Source organism: Phyllopteryx taeniolatus, chromosome 1 (assembly GCF_024500385.1).
Source record: "Phyllopteryx taeniolatus isolate TA_2022b chromosome 1, UOR_Ptae_1.2, whole genome shotgun sequence".
Taxonomy (NCBI): domain Eukaryota; kingdom Metazoa; phylum Chordata; class Actinopteri; order Syngnathiformes; family Syngnathidae; genus Phyllopteryx; species Phyllopteryx taeniolatus.
Genome location: NC_084502.1, coordinates 12574955 through 12591146, shown reverse-complemented (window position 1 = coordinate 12591146; position 16192 = coordinate 12574955). Strand labels below are relative to the sequence as shown.

The 16192-nt window shown below is 49.4% G+C and overlaps 1 protein-coding gene across 1 annotated transcript in view; it reads right to left on the bottom strand.

The window, feature by feature from the left end:
- Positions 1-100: 100 nt before the first annotated feature.
- Positions 101-16192, bottom strand: part of itih6 (inter-alpha-trypsin inhibitor heavy chain family member 6) — a 41868-nt gene continuing 25776 nt past the window's right edge. The window contains 6 exon segments of the mRNA XM_061772560.1: positions 101-582; positions 4516-4899; positions 5013-5126; positions 15781-15822; positions 15953-15982; positions 16056-16122. Of these exon segments, the coding sequence (XP_061628544.1) occupies positions 326-582; positions 4516-4899; positions 5013-5126; positions 15781-15822; positions 15953-15982; positions 16056-16122 (894 nt within the window). The 3' untranslated portion in view covers positions 101-325.

Here is a 16192-nt window from a genome sequence, read left to right as displayed (position 1 = left end):
TACGATAACACTCATGATGCACTTTTTCCCAAAATGAGAACACAGGACTGAAAAGTGTTGACTCAATGTGATGAAACACAAACAATGTATGTATTATTACTGCTACCGCACAAGAAACGTGGCTTCAATAATACAGTTCCGTGACGTTAAGGCACTTGTGCGTATCTTTGTTTTGAATTTGTATGTGCGGTCTGTAATCACAGAAAAGCAGACAATGTCACTAAGAAATTGCCTGGCCGAGCGCTGGCTCGCGCTCAGCCTTTATGAAACAACGATGTCGCAAAGACGTCTACTTGGACCTGAGTTACGCAGGTGCCAGGCGATTTTAAACACGCTCCACCACGTAGCTGCCGTACGGCTGAGCGAGTAGTCGCTCGATCTGCGACTTGGGCACCACCCAGCACGGCTCCGCATGTTGCCTCAGTACGGTGTCCTTCAGCAGCTTGTCCTGCAAGGTGACTGGCATAAACTGGGACCCCCGCCTCAGGACGCCAAGGGCCAACATTCGCTCATCGTTATCCCCACGATGATGATGATAATCCCGCACCGCCGCGACGCTCATGGCAGCATGCTGAAACTGGCCTGCAGACAGAAGATCAACATCAAACAAAAGAGGCTACGATGTTGAGTGGACGGCAAATTTAGCAATCACTTTTTCAACTAAACAGGGGTGCCATCAGAGGGTGGCCGCGACCCCCCCACCCCCTCGCCAGTAAATCAGATAGATCCTAGCATCAGTTATGCGTTTCATTCCAAATTCAGCCAGCCAGGACCACCCCGCGTCAACGATCGGTTTCGTCGGCAGAAAGGTTCAAGTGCATCGCTGTTACTTTACAGTGGCCCAAAGAATTTGGATCACCAGTGTTAAGGGCTTTTCACATTGCACTTGCTCAGTGCGAAAGGCCCCCGCGCCAAAGCGCAAAGACGACGGCAACGGAGGTGCGGCCACCCATATTTGGACGTGGTGACGTAACAGCCTTGAAGGACGTCAGAAGGCTTTCCCCACTGAGTGGACCCCAACTCGGCAACAGTATTTACAGTATTTGTCATTGTTGAAAAAGAAAGCCCTGTTTGTTTTGAGGAGGAAGTGATGCAGCTGCAACAAAAGAATTTAAAATAAAAAATGGGAATATCCCATACTAATTTCACGGCAGTATCTCAGAGTATAAACCAGTTCGTGCAATTTCTAGTTCCAGGAAGAGCGCTTCGAGGTGTATTTCAGGCTAAGCAGGGAGCTTTGAAAGGGAGTTTGATAGCCTCCCGCAGAGCCTTCTCGGTCAATTATTTTGCTACTGGCCCTGAGTTCAGTATCGTGGGATGCTGCAATTGTTACGCCTTCCTCCATTTCCCCCCTTGCCGTTTGCAGTGCAAGTCTACCAAAATCGCACTCAGAAATCACTCCGCCTGCCCTGCTCAATATTGGAGCGGCTTTTTGACGTCACCCCATCATTCATCCATCCATCCATTTTCTGAACCACTTATCCTCACAAGGGTCGTAGGCTATCTTCAGGCGAGAGGCGCCATACACCCTGAACTGGTCACCAGCCAATCACAGGGCACAAATAGAAACAGACAACCATTCGCACTTAAATTCACACCTACGGACAATTTAGAGTCTTCAATGAACCTCGCATGCATGTTTTTGGGATGTGGGAGGACACCGGAGTGCCCGGAGAAAACCCACACAGGCACGGGGAGAACATGCAAACTCCACACAGCTGAGGCCGGATTTGAACCCCGGTCCTCAGAACTGTGAAGCGGATGTCCTAACCAGTTGTCACCGTGCTGCCTATTATTATTATTATTATTATCAACAAAAGGACAAACAAGATGGCTGCCGGGGTGCAGCCACACAGTTTGGCAGGTCCTGTGCGTTTGCTTAAAAAGTCATCCAAAGATCAAATAGGACCATAGATTATGCTATCAACGTATTCCTTTGCTGTTTAGATAACCCTCTATCTTCTCCTAAACTCAACATGTCCAAGAAAAAGGGACACTCTAACCTTGTATCCAGCCAGATGGAGTCAGCACATGCTATTCACAAGGGTACTGGACTATGGCCATGCCAGGCCACCCCCAGGTGAGCAGGAACAGGCTGTCACAGACAAACCACTCCTGGGTGTTTTTAATCTCTTGCTGATACTTCTTTTGGCTGGTGATGTTGAACTAAACCCTGGGCCAGTGCTAGCTGGGCCTCCACCTCTGCTACCTGGGCCAACATCACTGCCAACTGGGCCTTTACCTCGAGCAGCCGGGCTAACACCAATGCTAGATCAGCTAACATCATTGCTAGGTAGGTCTCCACCTCTACCGGCTGGGCCTCCACCTCTGCTAGCTGGGCCTCTACCACTGCTAGTTGGGCCAACACCACTGCTAGTTGGGCCTCCACCACTGCTGGCTGGGCCTCCACCATTGCCGGCTGGGCCTCCACCACTGTTAGCTGGGCCTCCACCTCTGCTAGCTGGGCCAACACCACTGCTAGCTGGGCCTCCATCACTGCTAGCTGGGCCTCCACCACTGCTGGCTGGGCCTCCACCTCTGCTAGCTGGGCCTCTACCACTGCTAGTTGGGCCTCCACCACTGCTGGCTGGGCCTCCACCATTGCCGGCTGGGCCTCCACCACTGTTAGCTGGGCCTCCACCTCTGCTAGCTGGGCCAACACCACTGCTAGCTGGGCCTCCATCACTGCTAGTTGGGCCAACACCACTGCTAGTTGGGCCTCCACCACTGCTGGCTGGGCCTCCACCATTGCCGGCTGGGCGGCTTCCACCTCTGCCGGCTGGGCCTCCACCACTGTTAGCTGGGCCTCCACCTCTGCTAGCTGGGCCAACACCACTGCTAGCTGGGCCTCCATCATTGCTAGCTGGGCCTCCACCACTGCTGGCTGGGCCTCCACCATTGCTGGCTGAGCCTCCACCACTGCCGGCTGGGCCTCCACCTCTGCCGGCTGGGCCTCCACCACTGCCGGCTGGGCCTCCACCACTGCCGGCTGGGCCTCCACCACTGCCGGCTGGGCCTCCACCTCTGCCGGCTGGGCTTCCACCTCTGCTGGCTGGGCTTCCACAGCTGCCGGCTGGGCTTCCACTTCTGCTAGCTGGGCCTCCTTCCACTGCTGGCTGATGCGGAAGCTGGCAGCATAAAGCTATATACAAACATTGCCAATAAAAGAAACAGGGGGCTGCCAAACCCCGCAATACTAAAGCACCGGAAATGCAGGGTTTTCCAAACCGTTAATAACTCTAAATTAATATGGGACTCAACACGTAAACCAAAAGGCATTCTTTGTGCACACTTAAATATACGAAGCATTTTAACGAAAAGTGATCAGGTCAATCACCTTCTCACTGACTCAAATATTGACTTCCTCTGCCTATCTGAGACATGGCTCCATGAATCTTCGCCCTCAGCAATACTATCTGTACCTGGTTATAAAATGTTTAGAAACGACAGACAGAGTTCTAAGGGAGGAGGTGTTATGATTTATGCCAAGGACACTTTTAATTGTAATGAAATACATGTTACAGATGAGAATGGATTAGAATTTCTTGGACTAACTGTTTCTTTGTCACAGCAAATGTCATCTTTCGCTCTCTCTCTCTCTCCCCAGCAATCATCACCTTCTCGCCCGCGCACCTGTGATCTATCAGCACTCATCACTGCCTGCTTATGGCTGCGAGATCCAGGAATCCAGCGCCAGAGTATTGACGCTCGTTCGTGGTACACAAGCCGACTTTCGTGATTCCTTCTCGTGGGTTCAATTGATTACTGGGCTACCCGCAAGCGTACTAATCCTCTTGTGTCCTCCTCCTTCCCCAGTGCTCCTTTTGTGTCTCCCGCTGCCCACGCTCCCTGCACTTTCCCTGTTCCAACGGACCACCATCTCTCCTCCGATATCCATCCCTTGAGCTACTACCTAATAAACCACTCATCTACTTCCTCCACCTCCGCCAACTTTTGGGTCCAGTCCTATGTCATACGATTACTAATCATGACATCTTCCTTTTAATTATTCAATTCAATTTTTATTTATATATCACCAAATTATGACAGAAGTTGAGTCAGGGCACTTCACACAATGAGCAGGTCGAAGAACACACTCACTTATTCTCAATTGTTAAAACATTTAGTTTTTTCACATATACATACACTAGTGATAATTATGCTCTGACGTTGTGTCTCAGCATACAGGTAAACCTGTTACGAAAGCATTTTTAGTCATCACTAGGAAGAGAACAAAAGGTGAGCTACATAACTCAGCAGAAATGAGATCAAGCTAATTGCTAAACCCCCTCTTTTATTCTTACATTTTTGTCAAGTCGCTGTACCTGAACAGTGTGTGAGTACTTATGCCACCTCTACAGTGTAGTAGTATACACTGATTGCTGCTGAGTGATTGTAGGGAGCGGTTGTCTGTTTCTATGCGTCCTGTGATTGACTGGCGACCAATCTGGGGTTCTCCATGACCCTCAACAGGACAAATGGGAGAAAACGGACAGATGAAATGCCTCGTCTTACCCAGTAGACCTCGAGTGGAGGCCGACAGCCCTCGTCCACGCGTGATGTAGAAGCCAAGGTGCGCCATCTGCAGGTAGATGGGGTGCTTGTAGCGGTGAAGTAGAACCAGGAAGCGCACGTCCTCGGCCAGCCAGATCCAGCAGCTCCGGTGTTCGTCCACAGTGATCGTCACACCCTGCCTCGTCACGGATCCCGTTTGATTGATGCTGAGCGTATCCCGCCCTTCGCCTTCGACCGCCACCTTGTCCAACGAGACCGTGATCGCGATGTTGCCCGAGTGGCCCACGGCTGCCGAAATGTTCACCCAGTCGAAATAAGTTCGGGAGCGGTTTTCGTGGCCGCGCTTGGAGGGAGCGCCGGTCAGGTGGCCATCAACGATCAGTCCTTGAAGCGATCGCAGATTTTGTTATGCACCCGAAAAAAGCAAAAAGCCAGCCTGTACAAATAAACGTAAATTCCAAAACAACTGTCCCACTAACTACTGAAGAATGAAATACCTCTGTGTGGGTCCTCCACCAGCCTCAGCACGTCATTGTCTCGGCCATCGACCGTGAAACACAAGTTGTGTTGCTGCTTTGGCAGCTGGAGCACAAAATGAGGATCTCCATCAGCTGGAACACAGGCAGTTGAGCAACATTAAAACAGACATGCACTTGCTTTAATCTTCGAAAGACTCACCCCACGAACCAGCAGAGCATATTCAGAACACAGACAGCATTGCCTTGAGATATGAGTTTAATTTTGTTCCTGGATCAAACTCTTAACTCAAAACACTCACATCTAAAATCATCTTTCTCCATTTAACTGAGTAAAAATGCCATAGGGTTTGTACTGTGTTTTTAATGAGAACAAGAGAACTAAATAATTTTATACTTTATAAAAACATAACACACCAGGACACCCTAGGTCGCAGTTCGATGATCGACTTTGTGGTCGTGTCATCGGACTCGCGGCCACATGTCTTGGACACTCGGGCGAAGAGAGGGGCGGAGCTGTCAACTGATCACCACCTGGTGGTGAGTTGGCTCCGATGGTGGGGGAAGATGCCGGTCCGACGTGGCAGGCCCAAACGTATTGTGAGGGTCTGCTGGGAACGTCTGGCGGAATCCCCTGTCAGAAGGAGTTTCTACTCCCACCTCCGACAGAACTTTGCTCATGTTCCGGGGGAGGCGGGGGACATTGAGTCCGAGTGGACCATGTTCCGCGCCTCCATTGCTGAGGCGGCCGACCGGAGTTGTGGCCGTAAGGTGGTCGGTGCCTGTCGTGGCGGCAATCCTCGAACCCGTTGGTGGACACCAATGGTGAGGGATGCCGTCAAGCTGAAGAAGGAGTCCTATCGGGCCTTTTTGGCCTATGGGACTCCTGAGGCAGCTGATGGGTACCGGCTGGCCAAGCGGAATGCAGCTTTGGTGGTCGCTGAAGCAAAAACTCTGGCATGGGAGGAGTTCGGTGAGGCCATGGAGAAAGACTTCCGGATGGCTTCGAGGAAATTCTGGTCCACCATCCGACGTCTCAGAAGGGGAAAGCAGTGCACCATCAATACTGTATAAAGTGGGGATGGGGCGCTGCTGACCTCGACTCGGGACGTTGTGAGCCGGTGGGGAAAATACTTCGAAGACCTCCTCAATTCCACCGACACGCCTTCCCATGAGGGAGCAGAGTCTGAGTTCTCTGAGGCGGGCTCTCCTATCTCTGGGGTTGAGGTCACCGAGGTGGTTAAAAAGCTCCTCGGTGGCAGGGCCCCGGGGGTGGATTAGATTCGCCCGGAGTTCCTCAAGGCTCTGGATGTTGTAGGGCTGTCTGGTTGACACGCCTCTGCAACATCGCGTGGACATCAGGGACAGTGCCTCTGGATTGGCAGACTGGGGTGGTGGTCCCCCTTTTTAAGAAGGGGGACCGGAGGGTGTGTTCCAACTACAGGGGGATCACACTCCTCAGCCTCCCTGGTAAGGTCTATTCAGGAGTGCTGGAGAGGAGGGTCCGTCGGGAAGTTGAATCCCAGATTCAGGAGGAGCAGTGTGGTTTTCGTCCTGGCCGTGGAACAGTGGACCAGCTCTACACCCTTGGCAGGGTCCTCGAGGGTGCATGGGAGTTCGCCCAACCAGTCTACATGTGTTTTGTGGACTTGGATAAGGCGTTCGACCGTGTCCCTCGGGGGGTCCTGTGGGGGGTCCTTCGGGAGTATGGGGTACCGAACCCCCTGATACGGGCTGTTCGGTCCCTGTACGACCGGAGTCAGAGTTTTGTCCGCATATCCGGCAGTAAGTCAGACTCGTTTCCGGTGAGGGTTGGACTCCGCCAAGGCTGCCCTTTGTCACCGATTCTGTTCATAACTTTTAAGGACAGAATTTCTAGGCGCAGCCGAGGCGTAGAGGGGGTCCGCTTTGGTGGCCTCAGTATTGCATCTGTGCTTTTTGCAGATGATGTGGTTCTGTTGGCTTTATCAAGCCGTGATCTCCAACTCTCATTGGAGCAGTTCGAGCCGAGTGTGAAGCAGCTGGGATGAGAATCAGCACCTCCAAATCTGAGACCAAGGTTCTCAGTCGGAAAAGGGTGGCGTGCCCTCTTCAGGTCGGGGATGAGATCCTGACCCAAGTGGAGGAGTTCAAGTATCTTGGGGTCTTGTTCACGAGTGAGGGAAGAATGGAACGGGAGATCGACAGGCGGATCGGTGCAGCGTCTGCAGTGATGCAGACTTTGTATCGATCCGTTGTGGTAAAGAAGGAGCTAAGCCGAAAGGCGAAGCTCTCGATTTACCGGTCGATCTACGTTCCTACGAGCTGTGGGTCGTGACCGAAAGAACGAGATCCCGGATACAAGCGGCCGAAACGAGTTTCCTCCGCAGGGTGTCCGGGCTCTCCCTTAGAGATAGGGTGAGAAGCTCGGTCATCCGGGAGGATCTCAGAGTAGAGCCGTTGCTCCTTCACATCGAGAGGAGCCAGATGAGGTGGCTGGGGCATCTGATTCGGATGCCTCCCGGACGCCTCCCTGGTGCGGTGTTCCGGGCACGTCCCACCGGGAGGAGACCCCGGGGACGACCTAGGACACGCTGGAGAGACTACGTCTCTCGGGTGGCCTGGGAACGCCTCGGGATCCCCCCGGAAGAGATGGATGAAGTGGCTGGGGAAAGGGAAGTCTGGGCGTCCCTGCTAAAGCTACTGCCCCCGCGACCCGACCTCAGATAAGCGGTGGAAGCTGGCTGGATGGATGGAAAAACATAACAGTAATGGCATAATTTACTGGCATGGACATCTAAACAATTAATGATCCACACATTAATTGCCATCTTCTTTTTTGTAATGCCCACGACCCTCGTGAGGATAAGCGGTTCGGAAAATGGAGGGATGGATGGATTTTGCTCAGTTTTGGGGCTATTTAATGTGTTTAATATCCACTTTTTAAACAGCTGCAATTACAATGAGTCGCCTTTGGAGAACAGCCATGCTTTAAAAATGACTGGTACTGTCCAACCAACAGCCTGAGGTTTGAAGATTCAAGAGGAAAGGAAATGGTGAAATCGGCCTACAGGCAGTTTACACTCGAAGAAATATCGTATGCAATACTAAGAACAAATAATGATTGTCAGAAATGATAAAGGAAGGATGGCCGCTACGGAGCCATTTCCTTTGTTTGTAAAAAAGAAAAAGAAAAAAAAAACATACATGATCGAGTCATGTCTTGTGAAGAAGGCCCGTGCGGCGACACTCATAATGGCTCATAGCATCGGGGTTAGCTCAGCTCATCGGCCGAAGATGGGGTTGGTTGAATTCAGCAAACTCATCCGGATTAATCTGATGAGTGGTTGCCGTCATTGATGACTTGAAAGCAGCCACGCGTTGTCACCAGAAGCCCCAGAAGATCCGAGAAGGTAAGGGCTAATAATTTATTGGGCTAACTTGCTAAAGCTATCGCTAACTGAGCATCAAAGCAATTCCCCCTTAGTCGGCAAAAAAATACTGGCGTCAAAGTCACTGTTCTGCTCATTGTAACTCTTTTCACAAAAAGGCAGTAGAAGACAGACATACTGTTGATAGATGTTCTGACTCCTCACAGCTCAGCAGTGCGGCACTAATATTAATCTTGCTTCACAGAGAATAAATGCCTGTGATATTATATGATCTGTCTACATGTGCACTGACAAAGTTTGTGTTCAGATTTCCGTTGCCTATCAACTAACAACACCACCGCATAGATGCAAATTGTTAGCCCGTGTGTCTATAGGGTTTCCTATTTCTCTTTGTTTTCATTTCATTTTCATTTCATTTCAAATCATTTCGCACATTCAACAACAATAAGCCGTGGTTCACTGCTAAACTTAAGCAGCTTCGCCAAGCTAAGGAGGACGCATATCAGAGCGGGGACAGGGCCCTGTATAATCGAGCTAGAAACCAGCTGACCAAAGAAATTAACATTGCAAAGAGGATCTATACAGCAAAGTTGGAAAAACAGTTTAGCGCAAACGACTCTAAATCAGTCTGGCATGCATTCCAGTCGCTGACTAATTACAAGCGACGATCCCCCCAAGCTGAGAACAATAGCACACTAGCCAATGACTTGAATACCTTCTACTGCAGATTTGAAAAGGACAGTTTCACACCACACACCAACCCGGCCGCACCCGCGACCACAATCACACCTCTGACCTCTGCGTTAACCATCCATGAACAGGATGTGAGACGCATCTTCAAACAACAAAAGATTAACAAAGCGGCAGGCCTGGACCACGTGTCCCCATCCTGCCTCAAAGTCTGCGCGGACCAGCTCGCGCCAGTCTTCACTCAGATCTTCAACAGATCACTGGAAATGTGCGAAGTTCCATCCTGTTTCAAACGATCCCAGTCCCCAAGAAACCTGCAATCTCGGGTCTGAATGACTACAGGCCTGTCGCTTTGACATCTGTGGTCATGAAGTCCTTTGAACGTCTTTTGCTGGACCACCTCAAGAGTGTCACAGGTCCCCTGCTGGACCCCCTGCAGTTTGCCTACCAAGCGAACAGATCTGCGGATGATGCAGTCAACATGGGACTCTCGAGCACCAACTGCCCTCATGTCTTCCTGCACTACATCCATCAACCTTCTCTTTGGTCTTCCTCTCACTCTCTTGCCTGGCAGCTCCTCATCATCCTTCTACCATTATCTCGCCTCTGGATGTGTCCAAACCATCCAAGTCTGCTCCCTCTAACTTTGTTTCCAAAACATCTAACCGGGGCCGTCCCTCTGATGAGCTCCACCTTTCTAACTGTTCCTCCACCTGCTCCCTGCCTTCACTGCAGATCACAATTTCATCTGCGAACATCATGGTCCACGGGGATTCCAGTCTAACCTCATCTGTCAGCTTATCCATCACCACTGCAAACAGGAAGGGGCTCAGGGCTGATGCCAGATGCACTCCCGCCTCTACCTTCACACCTCACCACTGTTCTGCTCTCCTCATACATGTCCTGTATTATTCAAACATACTTCTCTGCCACTCCAGACTTCCGCATGCATTACCACAGTTTCTCTCTAGTTACTCTGTCATAGGCTTTCTCAAGATCCACAAAGACACAATGTAGCTTCTTCTTACCTTCTCTGTACTTCACCATCAACACCCTCAAGGCAAATAATGCATCTGTGCTACTCTTTCTAGGCATGAAACCATACTGTTGCTTGCAAATACTCACATCTGTCCCGAGTCTAGCCTCCACTACTCTTTCCCATAACTTCATTGTGTGGCTCATCAACTTTATTCCTCTATAGTTCCCACAGCTCTGCACATCACCCTTGTTCTTAAAAATGGGCACCAGCACACTTTTCCTCTATTCCTCAGGCATCTACTGACCTCCTACAATTCTGTTGAACAAGCTGGTCAAAAACTCCACAGCCACCTCTGCTAGATGCTTTCATACCTCCACAGGTATGTCATCAGGAACAACTGCCTTTCCGTTTTTATCCTCTCTAATGCCTTTCAACTTCCCCCTTACTTAATCATTGCTACTTCCTGGTCCACCACACTTGCCTTTTCTACTCTCCCTTCTCTCTCATTTTGCTCATTCATCAACTCCTCAAAGTATTCTTTCCATCTGTCCAGCACACTACTGGCACAAGTCAACACCTTTCCGTCGCTATCCTTAATCACTCTAACCTGCTGTACATCCTTCCATATCTATCCCTCTGTCTGGCCAACCTGAATAGATCCTTTTCTCCTTCTTTAGTGTCCAACCTGGCATACGCGTCACCATATGCCTCTCGTTTGGCCTTTGCCACCTCTACCTTTGCCCTCCGTCACATCTCAATGTATGCCTTTCTCCTCTCCTCGGTCCTCCCAGTGTACCACTTCTTCTTCGCTGACCTCTTTCCTTGTATGATTTCCTGTACTTTGAGGTTCCACCACCAAGTCTCCTTCTCCACTTTCCGACCGGAAGATACACCAAGTACTCTCCTGCCTGTCACTCTGATCACCTCGGCTGTCATAGCCCAGTCTTCTGGAAGCTCCTCCTGTCCACCAAAAGCCTGTCTCACCTCCGCCTGAAAAGCCACACAACACTCTTCCTTTCTCAGCTTCCTCCACATGGTTTTCTGCGCTGCCTTTGTCTTCTTAATCGTCCTCACTACCACCAGTCATCTTACACACCACCATCCTATGCTGTCAAGCCACACTCTCCCTTACCACTACCTTACAGTCAGTAACCTCCTTCAGATGACATCGTCTGCACAAGATGTAATCCACCGGCGTGCTTCTACCTCCACTCTTGTAGGTCACTTTATGTTCCCGCCTCTTCTGGAAAAAAGTGTTCACTACAGCCATTTCCATCCTTTTCCCAAAATCTACCACCATCTGTCCCTCCAAGTTCCTTTCCTGGATGCCAAAGTTACCCATCACTTCTTCATCACCCATGCTTCCTTTACCAATATGTCCATTATAGTCCACTCTCTCTCTGTCTGGGATGCTCAGACCAACTTAACTCGCTCCTTCCAGAATTTCTCTTTCACCTCTAGGTCACATCCTATCTGTGGGACACAGTCACTAATCACATTATACCTTCTTCTTCTTCTTCTTCTTTTCCTTTCGGCTTGTCCCGTTAGGGGTCGCCACAGCGCGTCATCCTTTTCCATGAGAGCCTATCTCCTGCATCCTCCTCTCGAACACCAACTGCCATCATGTCTTCCCTCACGACATCCATCAACCTTCTCTTTGGTCTTCCTCTAGCTCTCTTGCCTGGCAGCTCCATCCTCATCAACCTTCTACCAATATACTCACTCTCTCTCCTCTGGACGTGTCCAAACCATTGAAGTCTGCTCTCTCTAACTTTGTCTCCAAAACATCGAACCTTGGCTGTCCCTCTGATGAGCTCATTTCTAATTTTATCCAACCTGGTCACTCCGAGAGCGAACCTCAACATCTTCATTTCCGCCACCTCCAGCTCTGCTTCCTGTTTTCTCTTCAGTGCCACTGTCTCTAATCCATACATCATGGCTGGCCTCACCACTGTTTTATAAACTTTGCCCTTCATCCTAGCAGAGACTCTTCTGTCACATAACACACCTGACACCTTCCTCCACCCGTTCCAACCTGCTTGGACCCGTTTCTTCACTTCCTGACCACACTCACCATTGCTCTGGACGGTTGACCCCAAGTATTTAAAGTCCTCTACCCTTGCCATCTCTTCTCCCTGTAGCCTCATTCTTCCCCCACCACCCCTCTCATTCATGCACATATATTCTGTTTTACTTCGGCTAATCTTCATTCCTCTTCTTTCCAGTGCATGCCTCCATCTTTCTAACTGTTCCTCCAGCTGCTCCCTGCTTTCACTGCAGATCACAATGTCATCTGCAAACATCATGGTCCACGGGGATTCCAGTCTAACCTCATCTGTCAGCCTATCCATCACCACTGCAAAAAGGAAGGGGCTCAGGGCTGATCCCTGATGCAGTCCCACGTCCACCTTAAATTCTTCTGTCACACCGACAGCACACCTCACCGCTGTTCTGCTGCCCTCGTACATGTCCTGTATTATTCTAACATACTTCTCTGCCACTCCAGACTTCCGCATGCAGTACCACAGTTCCTCTCTGGGTATTCTGTCATAGGCTTTCTCTAGATCTACAAAGACACAATGTAGCTCCTTCTGACCTTCTCTGTACTTTTCCATCAACATCCTCAAGGCAAATAATGCATCTGTGGTACTCTTTCTAGGCATGAAACCATACTGTTGCTCGCAAATACTCACTTCTGTCCTGAGTCTAGCCTCCACGACTCTTTCCCATAACTTCATTGTGTGGCTCATCAACTTTATTCCTCTATAGTTGCCACAGCTCTGCACATCACCTTTGTTCTTAAAAATGGGCACCAGTACACTTTTCCTCCATTCCTCAGGCATCTTCTCACGCACTAGAATTCTATTGAACAAGCTGGTCAAAAACTCCACAGCCACCTCTCCTAGATGCTTCCATACCTCCACAGGAATGTCATCAGGACCAACTGCCTTTCCATTTTTCATTCTCTTTAATGCCTTTCTAACTTCCCCCTTACTAATCATTGCCACTTCCTGATCCACCACACTTGCCTCTTCTACTCTCCCTTCTCTATCATTTTCCTCATTCATCAACTCCTCTAAGTATTCTTTCCATCTACCTAGCACACTGCTGGCACCAGTCAACATATTTCCATCTCTATCCTTAATCACCCTAACCTGCTGCACATCCTTCCCATCTCTATCCCTCTGTCTGGCCAGCCTGTATAGATCCTTTTCTCCTTCTTTAGTGTCCAACCTGCCATACATGTCATCATATGCCTCTTGTTTTGCCTTTGCCACCTCTACCTTTGCCCTGTGTCGCATCTCAATGTATTCCTTTCGCCTCTCCTCGGTCCTCTCAGTGTCCCACTTCTTCTTAGCTAACCGTTTTCCTTGTATGATTTCCTGTACTGTGAGGTTCCACCACCAAGTCTCCTTCTCTCCTTTCCTGCCAGAAGATACACCAAGTACTCTCCTGCCTGCTTCTCTGATCAACTTGGCTGCAGTGGTCCAGTCTTCTGGAAGCTCTTCCCGTCCACCGAGAGCCTGTATCACCTCTTCCCGAAAAGCTGCACAACACTCGTCCTGTCTCAGCTTCCACCACATGGTTCTCTTCTCTGCCTTTGTCTTCCTAATTTTCCTCCCCACCACCAGAGTCATCTTACACACCACCATCCTATGCTGTCTAGCCACACTCTCCCCTACCACTACCTTACAGTTGGTAACCTCCTTCAGATTACATCGTCTGCACAAGATGTAATCCACCTGTGTGCTTCTACCTCCGCTCTTGTAGGTCACCCTATGTTCGTGCCTCTTCTGGAAAAAAGTGTTCACTACAGCCATTTGCATCCTTGTTGCAAAGTCTACCACCATCTGTCCCTCCAAGTTCCTTTCCTGGATACCGTACTTACCCATCGCTTCTTCATCACCCCTATTACCTTCACCAACATGTCCATTACAATCTGCACCAATTACGACTCTCTCTCTGTCTGGGATGCTCAGAACTACATCATCTAGCTCCTTCCAGAATTTCTCTTTCACCTCTAGGTCACATCCTACCTGTGGGGCATAGCCACTAATCACATTACACATAACACCCTCAATTTCAAGTTTCAGCCTCATCACTCGATCTGATACTATTTTCACCTCCAATACCTTCTGAGCTAACCGTTCCTTTAAAATAACCCTTACTCCATTTCTCTTCCTATCTACACCATGGTAAAATAATTTAAACCCTGCCCCTAAACTTCTAGCCTTACTGCCTTTCCACCTGGTCTCCTGGACACACAATATATCAACCTTTCTCCTAATCATCATGTCAACCAACTCCCGAGATTTTCCTGTCATAGTCCCAACATTCAAAGTCCCCACATTCAGTTCTAAGCTCTGTGTTTTCCTCTTCTCTTTCTGCCGAAGAACCCGCTTTCCACCTCTTCTTCTTCTTCTTCTTTGACTTCGACCCACAGTAGCTGAATTTCCAACAGCGCCCTGCAGGTTGACGGCGCCGGTGGCGGACGTTGTTAACCCGGGCCACGACCGATCCGGTATGGAACTCTTTGGATGAACACTCATATTTGTTTGGCAAGGTTTTAAGCCGGATGCCCTTCCTGACGCAACCCTCTGCATTTATCCGGGCTTGGGACCGGCCTACAGTTTGCACTGACTTGTGCCCCCCATAGGGCTGCATTAATCACATTATACCTAACACGCTCAATTTCAAGTTTCAGCCTCATCACTCAATCTGACACTTGTCCACCTCCAAGACATTCTTAGCCAACTCTTCCTTTAGAATAACCCCTACTCCATTCTCTTCCCATCTACACCATGGTAAAATAATTGTTAAAAAACTTCCAGCCTTACTCCCTTTCCACCTGGTGTCATGGTCTGTGTTTTGTGTTTGGGTTGTTTAGTTTTGTTCCATGTTTTCCTGTGTTCCATGTTTGTCGTGTGCTCATTAGGTTGTTGTGTCCACCTGTTCTCGTCTATTTTGTGTCGACCAATCAGCTCTCTCCAGCCACTCGTGTCTTGTCCAGGTGTTCCTCGTTGTCTCGTCAATTTGTTTGTATTTAGTTCCCTGGGTTCTTTCAGTCCTTGTCGGTTCATTGTCGTTGTCACATGTCTTGCCATGTCATAGTCGCCAGTTGTTTTTGTCATAGTCACCTGTTGTTTTTTCATTGTGATTAAATATTATTATTTTGAGATTCCCGCACTCCTGCCTTGCCTCCCTGCTTCCCTGCAATTGGGTCCACCATGTTCTTGCCTTGCGTTCCTCACCGTCGCCCTAACCATGTTCATGACACCTGGTCTCCTGGACACACAATATATCAACCTTTCTCCTAATCATCCTGTCAACCAACTCCCGAGCTTTTCCTTTCACAGTCCCAACATTCAGAGTCCCCACATTCAGTTCTAGGCTCTGTGCTTTCCTCTTCTCTTTCTGCCTAAGAACCCGTTTTCAACCTCTCCTTCATCTTCGACCCACAGTAGCTGAATTTCCACTGGCGCCCTGCAGGTTAACGGTGCCAGTGGCGGACGTTGCTAACCCGGGTCACGACAGATCCGGTAAGGAAATCTTCGGATGAACACTCATATTTATTTGTGTGGCAAAGTTTTAAGCCGGAAGCCCTTCCTGACCCAACCCTCTGTATTTATCCGGGCTTGGGATCAGCCTGCAGTTTGCACTGGCTTGTGCCCCCCCACAGGGCTTCATTAAATAAAATAAATGATGAGTAACGGGGTTAATAGCAATGAGTAGTCGTCATGTCAGTCACCTGATGAGGAGAAGTGCTCAGCGCTCAGTCTGGACGGTGGTTCTAAAAGCACAAGAAGATGTTCAACTCAAGGACAATATTCTCCACTCGCAAGCACTAAAATCAATCGCAATACTGCATGTGTGTTGTGATATGGCAGCAGCTCAGGCAGTGTTTTCAGAACGACACCTACCAAAAGATTCCGTGTCTGCAGCGTTACCCCCTAAAATGGCAGAAAAGAAGGCAAACGTGTTCAAAGAGTCAAAAATGCGCTCATGTTGGTGTTTTGAACTTACAGCTGTCATAGTTGAGATCGTAGTCATAGGTTGCGTCATAGTCTGGAAAAAGCAAGGGACAAGTTTACTATTAAGAAATACATTTTTATCATGTTAAGAATTATGAACTCATACTTGCCTTTCACAACATAAGTATC